General features: G+C 51.2%; 2 protein-coding genes across 2 annotated transcripts in view; both read left to right on the top strand.

Moving 5' to 3' along the window:
* Positions 1-3,166, top strand: part of PXN (paxillin) — a 7,564-nt gene extending 4,398 nt beyond the window's left edge. Inside the window, exons 7-9 of the mRNA XM_044673842.1 lie at positions 376-457; positions 785-933; positions 1,255-3,166. Coding sequence (XP_044529777.1) covers positions 376-457; positions 785-933; positions 1,255-1,521 — 498 coding nt within the window. The 3' untranslated portion in view covers positions 1,522-3,166. The remainder of the gene's footprint in view (positions 1-375; positions 458-784; positions 934-1,254) is intronic.
* Positions 3,167-9,546: 6,380 nt separating this feature from the next.
* Positions 9,547-15,163, top strand: RPLP0 (ribosomal protein lateral stalk subunit P0). Its single transcript, XM_044658836.1, has 7 exons — positions 9,547-9,648; positions 12,642-12,817; positions 12,922-13,009; positions 13,130-13,276; positions 13,511-13,696; positions 13,987-14,127; positions 14,932-15,163. The coding sequence occupies exons 1-7, from the start codon at positions 9,595-9,597 to the stop codon at positions 15,091-15,093; spliced, it is 954 nt and encodes a 317-aa protein (XP_044514771.1). The 5' UTR covers positions 9,547-9,594; the 3' UTR covers positions 15,094-15,163.
* Positions 15,164-15,377: the final 214 nt, after the last annotated feature.

Below are 15,377 nucleotides of genomic sequence, written 5' to 3'. Positions count from 1 at the left end.
GGGGGGGGGGGGGGGGGGGGGGGGGAGGGGGGGGGTGGGGGGGGGGGGGGGGGGGGGGGGGGGGGGGGGGGGGGGGCCTGGGACAGCCAGCCTCACAGGCAGAGGTGCGGGGAGGCTCCTGCCCTCGAGGGGGAATGAACATGCATGTTAGGAGTCCGTGTCGGGTTTCTGCAAAGCAGAGGCGGTGCCGGGCCGGCCGGTGCCGCCGTCCGCAGGGCCGCTTCTCCCCGGGAGTCTGGGTCTCCGGGAGGGCTTGTTGGCCACACGCCGTCCGGAGCGACGTTTCTTTGGGCCTCGATTCGGCCTCTCTAAATCGGGCCAAGCGGCCCAGCCCGGCCCCTTCGGCAGCTCTGCCCTCGCGCTTCCCTCCTCTAGAAAGTGGTGACGGCCTTGGACCGGACCTGGCATCCCGAGCACTTCTTCTGTGCCCAGTGTGGGGCGTTCTTCGGGCCTGAAGGTACCAGGCGGGGGCTGGGGAGGAGGCGCCCGGGCGCCACAGCGCATCCTCGCAGGGGGGGGGGGAGCCTGGCCTCTTGCTGTTAGAGGAGAGCAGCGGGAGTGCCGGCTTCGGAGTCACGGCTCCGGGTCTGGATCCGGGCTCAGGCTGCTCTTTTCTCCTTTAGGCCTTGGTTCTTTCTCTGAGCTCCCTTGTGTTTGATATTCCCTTCTAAGGCCTCTAGGCCTGACACCCCCTGTTCTAAGCCCCCTTTCCCCCCCCCCCGACACCCCCATTCTAAGCTCCCTCCAGCCTGACATTCTCTGAACCTCTCGGGTCCCCCCGCAGGGTTCCATGAGAAGGACGGGAAGGCGTATTGTCGGAAAGATTACTTCGACATGTTCGCCCCCAAATGCGGCGGCTGTGCCCGGGCCATCCTCGAGAACTACATCTCTGCCCTCAACACCCTCTGGCACCCCGAGTGTTTCGTCTGCCGGGTAAGGCCCCCCTCTCTCCCTCCTGGCTGCGCCTCGTGATGTCCGTAGTTCTGCTTTTGGGGGGCCTGGGGACCCCAAGGCCTGGCTCCTTCCCCTGAGGCAGAGGGCCAAGCAGGCAGGGCCCCTTCTGGACCCAGGGCCTGGGGAATCTTGAGGGCCGAGATAACACGTCATGGGGGGCTGCCAAGAGCCCCATAAGGTGGTAAGGGACCCGGGTTCGAAGTCTGCCTCTACCACGTGGCATCTAGGCAGCCTCGGCCGGAGGGTGTCTGGGGGGGCTCCCCGGGGCCCGGCCGCTCACGTGCTTCCCCGTGCCGGCAGGAGTGCTTCACGCTGTTCGGCAACGGCAGCTTCTTCGAGCACGACGGGCAGCCCTACTGCGAGGTGCACTACCACGAGCGGCGCGGCTCGCTGTGCTCCGGCTGCCAGAAGCCCATCACGGGCCGCTGCATCACCGCCATGGCCAAGAAGTTCCACCCCGAGCACTTCGTGTGCGCCTTCTGCCTCAAGCAGCTCAACAAGGGCACCTTCAAGGAGCAGAACGACAAGCCCTACTGCCAGAAGTGCTTCACGAAGCTCTTCTGCTAGGCCGCGGCCCGGGGGACGGCGCGAGGGGCCTCCCCGCCTCCCTCCCTGTCCCCCTTCTCTCTGCCTCCGGCTTTCCTGGTGGGAGACATCCTCGGAGGCCCGCGGGCCAGCCCCGGCCACCCACACTGGAATCATTTCTTCGCCAGGTCCCCGGGCGGCCTCCCCCTCCTCACTTCGTCCCCTGCCCTCGAATGCCAGCATCCACCCACCCGGGGAGGAGGCGGGGGTCGGGGGGCACCGACACTCCCCAGAGCCCTCCGTCCGCCCTCTGGCCGAGGCCCCCTTTCCAGTGGCTCTTACTCCCTTGGTTCTACTGAGAAAGGACCGTCCAGCAATAATATTTTGTATTGACTTGGTGGGCGGCCGAGGCTGGGCCGCGGGCCCCAGGCCTGGCGGGCGGCCGGGGAGGGCAGCCCCCCGCCCGGACGCCGTCCCGTGATGGATAGATTTCTACACTGAACTCTGATTCCTGTTTGTTTGGGTTGCTTTTAATTCTCTTTGAAATGCTTTTGGAAAGATTTTTCAGATTTTCCTTTTGGTCTCTCCTTGCCCGTGTCGGGCCTCTTCGCCGGGAGGGTCTTCTTTGCGTTGGCCGCTTCTGGGCCAGAGGCAGCCGCCATCTTTTTCTAGCACAAACCATGGGCCGGGAGGAGCCTTTTTTCCCCTCCCTCACAGTTCATTTAGAACTTTTTGTAAACTGCTGTATTCAGACCTCCTTCCTCCCCGCTGCCCACCAGGGTCTCCACGCACGTGGCCGACTCGCCTTCTGCCACGAGGGCGGCCGGCACGGAGCGTGGCTCAGGGGTGGGAGAGACTCAGGATTGGAACTCACTGGATTTTCCAGATTTCTGCCAGAATGAGTTTGGGGCTCTCCAGCGATCCCTCTGGGCCTTCTTTCTCGAGGCCTTATTTGCCCAGAGGCTGCGCTCCGACCGTCCGGCAGAGCCTGGCGGCGGCCCCGGGAAGCACCATTCGTGCCCCGATTCCCCGTCCCGTGGGAAACACGAGGCTGGAGTGTCGGAGAAACAGATTTCCTTGGAAAGAAGGAAAGGGAGTGCCGGAGCCGGGGGGCGCTCGGCCCGCCAGGCTCTGCCGCCCCCGCTTCACCCCCGTTTTGTGCTCCTGTGATGTGTTTGGACAGTTCCGAGAGGAGAAGCCGAGGGAAGCAGAGGCTGGGCGAGCCGAGGGGGCTCTCGCTGCGTGACGGGCGGGAAACGTTCTTGCGCTTCCACTGGGCGCCCGAGTGCCCAGGCGGAGCTGCCGGCTCCGTCCCTCCTGGGGCCTCCTTTGTCCATCGGAAATGGGCCTCGGTCAGGGCAAAGGGCAGTCTGGGCCCGGCGGGAGCCCGGCCGTGGCGGGGAGGGCCAGAGCTGGCCAGGCTCGCCGCACACCCGCGTTCGGATTTGCTTCGCTGCGTGAAAGCCAGGAGCCTCTGTTGGAGGGGTGTCTGCATGTCCACCTCAAGGCCTTAGTGCTCTGTTTACAGTGACCTCCCCGCCCCTCCCCCCGGGGTCAGGGACATCTCGGGGACACCTCTCTGGGTCAACAGTTTGGTTTGATTTTTTTTTCCCCTATAAACTTCTAACCTTGCTTTTCCCATTTAAAATCCTGTGATTTATGCCAATAAAATTTACTATTATTTTCACCTTGCCTTGTTTCCAGACTTTTTTGGTCGGACACCGATGTTGGGCCATCCCGGATCCTGGCCGTGTTTGGGCCTGGTTCTTGGGGGCTAGAGAGGCCCCCGCGCGTGCCCTCGCCTCAGGCTGTCTGTCGGGCCTGTCGCTGGGCTCAGTCCTGGGACACGAAGACCAAAAAGGAAAACATTTCTAAGCCTTCCGGAGTTTAATCGAAAGAACTGGGAACCCTAGGATCGTTGACTGAAATCTGGAAGGAGCCAACGAGCTCCGCCATGTTTCTTTTTCTTTAAAAAAAACGTCCCTCCATCTTAGGATGGTTACTGTGTCTCAGCTCCCAGGCAGAAGAGAGGTCAGGTCTTGGCCTTGGAGGTTAAGTGACTTGCCCAGGGTCACCCAGCTAGGAAGCATCTCAGGCCAGATTTGAACCCAGGACCTCCATCCCTAGTCCTGGCTCTATCCACTGAGCTACCCAGCCCTGCTGTTTTTCCAGAGGAGGAAGTGGAAGGTTTCATGGTATAAATATGAAAAATGATGAAGGCTGGTATAAATATATAAATTAGTATTTTAATTAAAGCCATGTTTATAGATAAAGTTATCAGACCACGCGCTTGTAAGCATTCAAAACTGCCGCCTCCATTACTGCCTCCTAGCCAAGCGCCTACTCGCAAAGAACCCTCCCTCCTAACCCAGGAGATTTAAGCCCTCTCTGCTCGACGCAGAGCTCCCCATGCCCCAAAGACCCAGAAACGGAAACAGCTGGACCACGGGAATTGTAGTTTTGATACATTTCCCATGTCCATAGAAATATATACACTTCTAGATGGCTTTTCCCAATTTTCACTTTTACAATGGAAGACTTGGGAAGGAGGGGATGGCCGACGTCCAGTATTGGAAGGAATGGGGGGGGGGTCCAAACGGTTCTGCTTGGTCCTACAAGGAATTCAAGTACTGAGAGGCAAGTAGCAAAGGGGCAGATGTTGGCTTGAGCTCAGGAAAAAACAGTCACCTGCCCAGGGAGACCCCGTGAGATATACCGGGGACGTCCGAGGAGGCTGTATCGTGAGCCGCGGCGGAGGCAAACCTTGGAGGAAGGAGGTTGAGGCGGGATGGCGAGGTTCCCGGCCTCCACGGCGAGCCCCTTCCCCGTCTGTCCCCTTCCCCCATCCAGCCATTCACCCTGGCCTCGGCCTTCGTCGCCTCCTCTTTGGTCTCTCTGCCTCCACTACACCATATCCCCCCAGTCTTCTGCCTAAAACTGGGCTCTAACCAGAAACGAATGGCTCTGCCTGCGCTGGGGCGGGGAGCCTCCTGAGGCTGGCTCTCGGGCCCCCCCAGACCGGCCTCCCACCTCTGCTGTCACACAGGCGGGCCCCCAGGCCTGGCGGGCACCCCTTTTTTGGGGAAAAATATTCTATTTTACCCATTACACGTCATCATTTTCCACATAAGTTTTCTGATGTTAAATGAGCCAAATTGTCTCCCTCCCCCTTCCTGGACCTCTTCCCGGAAGCAATCCCTGCCATGTCCTCATTCTCTTCTGCCTCCTGGAATTCGGGAGTCACTTCCTGCTGCTTCAAATGGTCTTGTATTTGCCTGTTGGGCACATGGTGGGCCCCGGCTCCCCCGATCGCGAGCTCCCAGAGGGCTGCCTGCATCCCCCGGGCCTGGCGCAGGGCCGCCACTTCGCTGCTTGTTGGGTCCCACCACGGTGGTGTTTAGAAAGCCGCCTGAGCCCAGGCACCCCCCGCCAGGAGCCCGCAGGAGGGGGAGCCTTCTGGCTCTGGGGGCACCTCCTCAACTCTGATGGGGCTAATGAGATCCTCGGAGACCCTGACAGCAGAGCAACCCTCGGGATGGAGGCTGCGTTGTGTGCTCCTTGTGGTTCTCTTTGTCTCTCGGTCTGTCTGTCTCTGTCTCTGTTTCCCTCCCTCCCTCTGTCTCTATCTCTCTCCCTCTTTCTGTCTCTCCCTCCTTCCCTCCCTCTGTCTCTGTCTCTATCTCTGTCTCTCTCTGTCTCTCTCTGTCTCTCTCTCTCTCTCTGTCTCTCTCCCTGTCTCTCTCTCTGTCTCTCTGTCTCTCTCTCTGTCTCTGTCTCTCTCTCTGTCTCTCTCTCTGTCTTTCCCTCTTTCTCTTTCCCTCCCTTTCTTTGCTTCTCCCTCTCTCCCCCTCTCTCTCCCTCTGTTCCTCTCTCTCTCTCTCTCTCTGTCTCTCTCTCTCTCTCTCTCTCTCTCTCTCTCTCCCTCTCCTCTATCTTTCTCTCTCACCCTTACCTTCCACCTTATAATCAATACTGTGTATTGGTTCCAAGGAAGAAGAGTGGGGCTTAAGTGACTTGCCCAGGGTCACATAGCTAGAAAGTACCTAAGTTCAGACTTGAACCCAGGACCTGTCTCTAAGCCTGGTTCTCATTCTACTAAGCCCCCTAGCTGCCCCCTATGCATACACTTTTTTTTCTTTATTTCTGGAGAGCCAGTTGTTAAACATTTACCAGCTTCCCCCGCAGCCTTTCAGCTATTTAGAACTAGCCCGCATGGCCCCCTGGGTTTTCCTTTTCCAGACTAAATATCCCAGGTTCCTTCTGCAGGCCCCCGTTGGGCAGGCGCTGGACTCCTCCCTCCCCACCCCCCACTACCTCTTCCTCCTCTGCCTTGTCTCTGTTGGGAATGAGATGAGAAACTGGAGAGTTAGGACCTCCCGCCTCTGGGGAAGTTCTGAGCTGCCTTACCGCTCCCCCTGCAAAGTAATCCTAGTACAACCTGGTTCTTCTGAGGCCAGGGCTGCCTACATGAAGGGCCTATTTATAGCATCCCCTGGGGACCGGGGAGTTCCTCAGATTCTACTGTCCTGGGGACTCTGGGAGAGAGGCAGAGACCGAGAGGAGCGAGAAAGGAGGTGAGAGAAAGAAAAGAAAAGGAAAGTGAGAAGGTGAGAAAAAGGGAAAAAAGGAGAGAGGAGGGAGAAAGAAGGAGAGAGGGAGAGAGAAAGAGGAAGGAGAAAGAAAAGGAGAAAGAGGGGACAGCTGGGTAGCTCAGTGGATGGAGAGCCAGGCCTAGAGACGGGAGGTCCTAGGTTCAAATCTAGCCTCAGACACTTCCCAGCTGGGTGACCCTGGGCAAGTCACTTGACCCCCATTGCCCGCCTTTACCACTCTTCCACCTAGGAGCCAATACACAGAAGTCAAGGCCTCAAAAATAAATAAATAAATGAATTTAAAAAAAAAAAGAGAAAGGAGAAAGAGAAGTAAGAGAGGAGGGAGAAAAAGAAAAGGAGAGAGGAAGGAGAGAAGAAAGGAAGAAGGAGAAAGAGGAGAGAGAAGAGAGAGGGAGAGAAAGAGGAGGGAGAAAGAAAAGGAGAGGGAAAGAAGGAAGAGAGGAGAGAGGGGAGAAAGAGAAGGAAAAAGGAGAGAAAGAGGAGGGAGAAAAAAGGAGAGAGGAAGGAGAGAAGAAAGGAAGAGGGAGAAAGAGGAGAGAGAAGGAGAAAGAAAGGAGGAGAGAAAAGGAGAGAGAGAGAAAAGTTGGGAAATAAAATGCTTGGGAAGTCAGTTGTTAAATAAGCAACTTTCTGTATGCAAGGTAAGGGGGAATGAATATGAAGATAAAAATAGTTCCTGGCCCTGAGAAGCTGACATTCTATTGGGCAAGAAATTAATGCAAAATCTATAGAAAAATGTATAAATATTGAAAGGGGAAGATCACCAACTCTAGGATCCCATCAACTGGGGAAAATCTGGAAGGGAATCAAGTCGGAGGTGTTTGGTGTGGCCTTGAAGGCTCCTAGGGATTCTCGGCATCAGAATGGGAGGGAGAGACCTTCAGGCAGAGGTGGGAGCTGGGATGTGAAGGGGAGACACTTGGCACTGGATGGAAAGACTGGTGTGCATCAGACTTGTCAGTCCTCCCTTCAGGGCTCGCACTCCTTTTCCATCCCCGTAATCAATCATTGTCAAATCTTGTAAATTCTGCCTCCTTGTTTCTAGCCTTCATCCAGTCTCTCCAATTCCTACAGTCTAGACCAGATCTCTTGTGTGATCAACTGCAATTCTCCAGGCTGCTGGTGAGGCAGTGGCTAGAGTATGGACCTGGATTTGGGAAGACCTGAGTTCAAATCTGGCCTCAGTCCCTGTGTGACCCCTGGCAAGCCACTCACCTTCTCATTGTCTGACAAAAGAAGAAAATAGTGAACCACTCTAGTAGCCTTGCCGAGAGAGCCACGGTCCACGGGGTCACGAAGCGTCAGACATGACTGAATGACTGAACAACAAAAGGGAATCTTTCCCACTTCCCACATTTCCCTTCTCCAAACTCCTCTATTTAGTGAACAAAATCATCTTCCAAGAGCTCAGGTGTGGCCGTGTCGCTCCCTTGCTCAAGAAACTTCAGAGGCTCCCTACTGCCCAGCCCAGGGGCATTCCCTCCTCACCCAGGCCATCTAAAATCCTCAGCTTCCTTCAAGCTTTAACTCAGGCGTCACTTCCTACCAGGATGCCTTTCCTGATTTCCCACCGTTGTTCATGTGCCATCCATTCTCAATTGTATCAACAATCATCTGTTTCAATACTTGGTCCATTTCCTATAACGCTAAGTCTTAAAAAAAAAATCCCTTCTTGTCTTGGAATCAATTCTAAGGCAGAAAAGCGGCAGAGGCTAGGCAATGGGGATTAAGTGACTTGCTCAGGGTGACCCAGTGAGGAAGTGTCTGAAACCAGATTCGATCCATGCTAGATCTTTTTAGGGGATGGGGCATTTTTTTTTTTTTTTGGTGCTCATCTGAGTTTTTAAATCTTTTTAAATTTTTTTTTATTTTCCAAAGACAGTTTTTTATTTATTTTTTAATTTTTAATTAATTAATTAATTAAGAATATTTTCCCATGATTATAAGATTCCTGTTCTACCCCTCCCCTCCTCCCACCCCCTCCCATAGCCCAGGCACAATCCACTGGGTTTTACGTGTTTTGTGCTCATCCGAAAGGGTTTGGGGAATGGGGATGGGATCTGTCATGTCACTCCTCTAGGGAGCTCTCAGCTAAGCAAACTCCTTCTAGCCATGAATGTCTGCCTGTTAGACTCCAAGAGTCGCAGCGCCGGGCATATAGTAGGTGCTTAATAAAGGCTCGTGGCAGCCCTGGGTTTTTTTGCGCATGCTCCCTGAGGTGTTCGGAGGCCGAAGGGCCGGCCCAGCAGGGGGCGCGAGCCCATTTTTGCTCTTCCTTTCCCAAGACTGGGGAGCCTCTTTCCGAGGAGGCGGAACCACCGCCCACCAAGTGCTCGCCAGATTGTCCAATGGTGGTGAGGATCACCCCCGCTCGCCTGATGGGCGGCGACATCCGCCAATAGGAGTTAGCTTCGTGCGCGGGCTCTGGTTGGCTACCGCGCATAGTATAAAAAGCGAGCGGAGTCGCGCGGCCTCTCTCTCCCCAGGCGTCCTCGTGTGAGGTGGGTTTGATGGCGGCTTAGGGCTGGTCGTGGGCGAACGGGCCGCGGCCCGGTGTCCGTGCTCCGGCGAGGGCGGGCCTCGGTCCTTCCTGTGCCCGGCACTGAAGGTCCCCCGAAGCTCGCCGCCGGATCGGGCAGCGCCGCGTCGGGGGAGTCTCTGGGGCCCTATGGAGTCCGCGTGTGAGCGCAGGGGAGGCCGCGGAGGCGGGAGGAGAGGAGGACTCGGAGCCGGCCCGGCCCGTGTTTTCCTTATCGGGCGCTTCTGTTGGGCTGGGCCGGGGAGGAGGCGGAGAAGACACTGGGTGCTGGGTCTCTTGTAAGAGGAAGGGCCTGGGCGTCCCTGTGTGTCTGTGTTTGCTCCCCTGTAAAAGGAATAACTTAAATTCGGTGGCTCCCAGATCCTTTCCAGCTCGCCTAATAAAATTTTAAGGGAAGCTACGTGGGTCAGTGGATAGAGATGGAAAGGCCTGGATTCGTTCAAATGTGATCTCAGTCACTTCCTATTTGTATGATCCTGGGCAAGTCACTCTCCCCCTCCCCCCAGTCGCTTGGCCTTTGCTATTCTGCCTTGGAATCGTTGTCCATTTTAAGACAGGGTAAGGGTATAAAAAACTGTACGAATCACCCTTTTAAGCTGTGTGACTCTGGCCAAGCCACTTCAACATTTTTCCCTAGCCCTTACTATATTTCTGCCTTGCGACCAATACTTAATGTTGTTCTAGGACCTAAGATACCTGAGACAATGCAAGAGTTTAATTAAAAATTTTATTGTTTGAAACCTGAAGAGGTCAGATGGATGGGAACGTTTTTTAACCTTTGGGAGTTTTCTCTGAGAAAATTAGGTGGAGCAAGGAGTTGGGACCAGGGGTAGCAGGGGGGACAAAGGGTCAGGGTCTCTAGGCCTCAGGAAGAATAAATGATGTTCACCGGGACCCTGCTTGCTCTCTCCACAGTGACATCGTCTTTAAACCCCGCGTGGCAATCCCTGAAGCACCTTCGAGATGCCCAGGGAAGACAGGGCTACCTGGAAATCCAATTATTTCCTCAAGATCATCGTAAGTGGCCTCTTGGGATCAGAAGTTGGACCCTGCATCCCCCTTTGGACTTTAAGAGATTCTGTCACACACTACCTGAGAATCCTGTTTGTTGCCTCTTTCCCTTGTCCATCTTAGAAGCTCAAGGCCAGGGACTGTTACCTATGAGAGGCCTTCCTTCATGCCTTTTCCCCAGACCTGGGGTTTTCTTAATTGGTATATGTGTTCTCTTTCCTTAGTATGTAAGATTCCTGAGGGTAGGGATTATTAAGGGTTTTTTCTTAGCATCCTTGGTGCCTAGAATGTTGCTGGCCTTTAATAAATCCTTGTTGACTCCAGGCTAGGCTAGTACTTCTGTCTCAGACTGGGGGGGGGGGAGGGCACTAGTCCATTCAGTAGCATTCCCAATGGTCTGATGGTGAGGAACTGCCCCTTTGGTCTTTATTCTCCTCCAGGTTCTTTGAGAAAGAACCTTCTGGTGTCTGAGAAAGAGTGGCAGTGTAGATGCAGGTTCAGCTTAATTTGAATGAATAAAGGATATTTGACATGTCAGAAGGAGGATTTAGGGGTAGTTAGGTGGCACAACAGATAGGGCACCAGGCTTGGAATCAGGAGAATCTGGGCTCAAGTATGGCCTCAGATACTTCCTAGCTATGTGACACTTGCCAAGCCACTAAACCTCAAATTGCCTAGCTCTAAATCTTTTTTTGCCTTGGAACTGATACTTAAAAGTAAGGATTATTTAAAAAAAGCAGGATCCAATTCATTTTTTTCTATTTTTTTTTGTCTTGGTTTTTTTGGCACTTACTCCCTTTGATCGTGATTCAATGATTTTATAAATTACCAAAACAAAATTTAAAAACCAACAAACCAGTATAGTCCCCTTAAGGAGGTTACATTCTACCAGATGTAATGTGACAGGAATATGGATGAATGAGTAATGGTGTGAAGATAGACGCTATAAGGTGTTAAGAGAATTTTCAGGAAATGATCTCAGATCTTGTTAGGTTACCTGTAAAGTGAGGGTGTAAATTGGCCTGACCGCCTTGGTTGTGGGAAGATCAGGTGACATAAAGAAGACCAGAATTCAGTGGAGAGTGTATTGATCCTTGGAAGTGTTGGTGATCATGAGCATAATCCTAGGACTGCTGACCTGTCAGTCATTAACATGTTTACTATGTTCCATTGTCCTTACCTTCCTGAGGCATCAGAAGGAAGAGACAAAATGTGCAAATGATGACAAAGGATTGCAAATGGAAGGCCAGATCTGTGAGAAGGCTCTGGAAGGGGAATGGGGATGGCTAGAGCTAGGAAAGGCCTCTGCTGAAAGTGGGGTTTGAGGTTGATTTTTAGGGGAGTCTGGAGGGATGGAGCATGCCAGGCAGGGGAGTCAGCCAGGGAAAAGGAGTTGGGGTATCCTGATCAATGAGGGAAAAGCCTGTTAACTTGTAAATTTTCAGTTAAAATACAGAAGTGAGCTGTGTCCAATTGTATGCTTTTTTATAGGAGAGGAAAAAAAAATCCTTGTTCAGGATGTTCCTTGGCAGTCAGTCCTCTTCTTTCACTTATAAAAGAATTAGGGGGACTAATTCAAATCTGGCCTTAGACACTTCCTAGCTGTGTGATCCTGGGCAAGTCACTTAATCCCCATCGCCTAGCCCTTACCACTCTTTTTCTGCCTTGGAGCCAATATATAGTATTTAGTTTTAAAAACATGCACACCCCAAAAAATAGGATTAGAACTAAATATGTCCAGTTCTATCTGTATTTGAAGCAGGAATGCCCTATTTAATGTTTAGTTGTTCCTTGACGAAAGATTTTATTATGAGGAGAAATCTACTTTTGGATAGGCAGGTTTTCTTCAAGTAGAAATCTCCCTCTCTTTCATTTCTACCCATTGGTCCCAGTACTATTTCCCTGGGACCAACTCAAACAAATCTCTTCCACAAAATTAGATGCATTGGAAATAACAAAGATTCATGAGTAAACATAATGTTTGCATATTTTCGGGTTTGTCTGAAATGATATCAAATTGCTGTATGTGGTTGAAATCTGGTATGAGCAGATTGCTGTGTGTGCCCTGCTCAAGTGTAAATGCCATGGAAGCAATGACAGGAATTCATCCAGTCTCTAGGTCTCTTGACATGCTTATGGTGCACAGTCCTCTGGCACTTAAATTAACAAGTGCTTAAAGTGTTCATTTAGTGCTTTGCCCACAAGAAAACTTATAATCTGTCCTGTTTTTAAAACATTCTTAGCTTTTCTGATATGTTATTTTTAATACTTAAGGTCACTTAGTAGGAACTTTCATGTCTTGACAATGTTGATGGGTGTTGATAATTCTTTTTCCTTATGTGGCCCCTACAGATGTTTTGAATGGAAATAGTTCCCTGGGCTGAGCCTTTTTTTTCCCTCTTTTTTTTGTGAGCAGCTTTTAAAAATCATTTCAGTAATTCAGAAAACATCTTTAATACTGGGAAATAGTTCTAAACTTGATTTCCTTGTATTCCATTTGCTTTTTTTTTTAAACCATTACCTTCTATCTTAAAATTGATAGTATCATTTCCAAGGATGAAGAGCTGGAAGGGTTAGACAATTGGGGTTAAAGTGACTTCCCCAGAGTCAAAACTAGCAGAATTCCTGTGTCCAGACTTGGCTCCATTCAGTAAGCCACCTAGCCACTCTGACCCATTAGCTTTTGCAGTGAGTGGAATGGACAAGATCTTTTGACAGTATGTTAGGTCCCTGGGCTGTTCCATTAGGTAGCCTTGTGTATTGTAGTATCAGAATTACTAGAAAAGACTAGTGGAAAGAGCCCCCAGATATGTGGTTAAGAGGATCTGAATTCAAGTTCCTCTTCTTCTACTTAATACCTTGTGACTAAGGACAAATTCTTGAACCCACCTAATCTCTTTCTCTGTAAACTTAAGAGACCTTTCAGAAAGGCTACAATTTGGGTTTTCTTTATGTCTTGCCTTCTAATAACAAGTCTATTTCTGAACCTTGTTTTGTAGCAACTTTTGGATGATTATCCAAAATGCTTCATTGTGGGAGCAGACAATGTGGGCTCCAAGCAAATGCAGCAGATCCGCATGTCCCTCCGCGGGAAGGCCGTAGTTTTGATGGGAAAAAACACCATGATGCGTAAAGCCATTCGTGGGCATCTGGAGAACAACCCTGCTCTGGAGAAGTATGTACAGTGCCTCGGGGAAGCACTCTCTTCCCTTTGTTTCTTGCTTTGGGAGGGTGATGCTATCTGGGAGAGGAGCTAACTTGTGCCACTTTTTCTTGCAGACTCTTGCCTCATATCCGTGGAAATGTGGGCTTTGTGTTCACCAAGGAAGACCTGACTGAGATTAGGGATATGCTTCTGGCCAATAAGGTATATGAGAGAGCTGCAGGACAGGGTGCCTACATCAGGGCTGTAGTAGACGTCGTCTTAACAGTTCATTCTGGCTAAAAGAAAACAGCAAATCTCACCTATTCCCTCTTCTTTTTGTAGGTGCCAGCTGCTGCCCGTGCCGGTGCCATCGCCCCATGTGATGTCACTGTACCAGCCCAGAACACTGGTCTGGGTCCTGAGAAGACTTCCTTCTTCCAGGCTCTGGGTATCACTACCAAGATTTCCAGGGGCACCATTGAAATCTTGGTGAGTGTAGTTGGCACTGTGGGTTACTGGGCTAGTTGCTAATCAGGCAGCAGAGACCTTGTGTGAATAATTCCCCTTTGAACATGTCCTAGAAACTCCCAGAGCCCCAGAGAGATGGATGATGATAAATGCTTGTAGTGCTTACTTAGGTTATGGGGGGTGGGCTCTCAAGCCCCATCCAGGTGGTTTCCCTGGGCTTTCTGCCTCGACGCTGACTTTTCTCTTGTTTTTCAGAGTGATGTGCAACTGATTAAGACTGGAGACAAGGTGGGTGCCAGCGAGGCCACCCTGTTGAACATGCTGAACATCTCCCCCTTCTCCTTTGGGCTCATCATTCAGCAGGTGTTTGACAATGGCAGCATCTACAACCCTGAAGTGTTGGACATCACTGAGGAGACGCTGCACCTTCGATTCTTAGAGGTGGGTGCCTGTGTGGATGCGTGCTCCCTCAGGAGACACCAGCTGGGTCTGGTTCTTACAAGGAGTTGGAAGCTAATGAAGATGAACCAAGAATATAATTAGGATGGGGCACATTTCTTTACCCGAGGCCCATGAGGGGAACTGGACTGAACTGGAGATGCTTGGCTCTTGGCTCTGGAATGTGTCCAGAGAGGTAGCTTCTGGCTGATGATCAAATTGGATTCCAGAAAATGTAAGGGCACATCTAGGACAGGTTTGCCATCATGTCATTGACTCTTCTTTGTCCATAGGGTGTCCGAAATGTTGCCAGTGTCTGTCTGCAGATTGGTTACCCTACTGTTGCATCAGTACCCCACTCTATCATCAATGGGTACAAGCGGGTCTTGGCTGTAGCTGTGGAGACTGACTATACCTTCCCACTTGCTGAAAAGGTAAAGATTTAGCTAGGACCATAATGGGATTAACCTGTTGGCTTAAGCCCATCTTGGATGATGACAGGGCACAGGCTCTTGAGGGTGGTAATAATTAATAGGACTTGGTTTTCTTTGAGAAAGTATACTTCTGCATATAACATTTTGATTATCACATTTTTAAAAAAATTACAAACTAGCTCATTACGTGAACTCCTGAATTAGCCTTCTTCTTGAGTTCCTGCCCTCAAGTTTTTCCCCACTAAACCTATCCTCTAGAATGGCAGCCCCCCAAGTTCAGTGGCATTATTATTATTATCTCCAGGATCATGTCTGCTGGCCTGCTTGCTGTTAACACAGCAGTCCATCTACTGTATCTGGATAAGACTTTGGCCCTATGCCACCTTCAGGAAGCTCTTCTTGGACTCTGCAGCTGCTAGTGCTGCTCCTCCCAAAACACCTTGTATTTCCTCTGTATATATCCTCTGTGTGTTCCCACCATGGCGACATATCTCCTGGATGTGTGCTCCTCAAGGTTTCAGCTAGGCAGAAGTAAGACTTTGAGGCCAGTCTTCTCATTCCCAGGTCATGTAGGTAACCCGTAGCCTTTAAATCTGGTAGCCAAGTTGCCAGGATGAAGTTGTAGTTGTCTGTACTGTATGTATATTCTGCCCAGGAGAATTGTGGGACCCCCCCGCCAATTTCCTGTATTGTTACCTAGTCCCAATGACTTTAAACACTGAGGGCCTGTCTATTACCCTGCAGAGCTAAGGGGTGGGAGGAGAGGTGTGCACTGCTAACTTGTCTTGTTCTCCTGTTTTTCAGGTTAAGGCCTTCCTGGCTGACCCCTCAGCATTTGCAGTGGCTGCCCCTGCTGCTGCCGCCCCAGCTGCTGCTGCACCTGCTGCTGCCGCCCCAGCCAAGGTGGAAGCCAAGGAAGAGTCGGAGGAGTCTGATGAAGATATGGGATTTGGTCTGTTTGATTAGCCCAAGAAACAACTATTTCAAGTGGTTTATTTGTGAAACAAAGAAATAAAAGTGCTCATTTATCTCTCTACCTCCAGTCCTATGTTTAGATTTTTAACCTCAAAAATGTATAAACTTTAAAATCTATAAAGTAGGAAGTTATCCTTCACCTGCCTGAGGTGGGAATGCTTTGTGTGGGCTGTAAATGCTGCTCTTAACTTATGGTGAGGGCAAAAAAGTTGGTGAAGGTGACAAATGGACATGATAATTGAATTATTTTTATGATAAGCCAGGCTAGTAGCCAG

Source organism: Gracilinanus agilis, chromosome 1, assembly GCF_016433145.1.
Source record: "Gracilinanus agilis isolate LMUSP501 chromosome 1, AgileGrace, whole genome shotgun sequence".
Classification (NCBI taxonomy): domain Eukaryota; kingdom Metazoa; phylum Chordata; class Mammalia; order Didelphimorphia; family Didelphidae; genus Gracilinanus; species Gracilinanus agilis.
The sequence above is the reverse complement of the archived record's forward strand: the minus strand, read 5'-3'. Positions and strand labels throughout refer to the sequence as shown.

Bases quoted from the DNA above. Each gene is read 5' to 3' on its own strand.
- RPLP0 (XM_044658836.1), top strand. From the start codon at position 9,595: ATGCCCAGGGAAGACAGGGCTACCTGGAAATCCAATTATTTCCTCAAG. The intron at 9,649-12,641 runs GTAAGTGGCCTC...CTTGTTTTGTAG, and splicing joins ATTATTTCCTCAAGATCATC to CAACTTTTGGATGATTATCC. The intron at 13,277-13,510 runs GTGAGTGTAGTT...CTTGTTTTTCAG, and splicing joins GGGGCACCATTGAAATCTTG to AGTGATGTGCAACTGATTAA.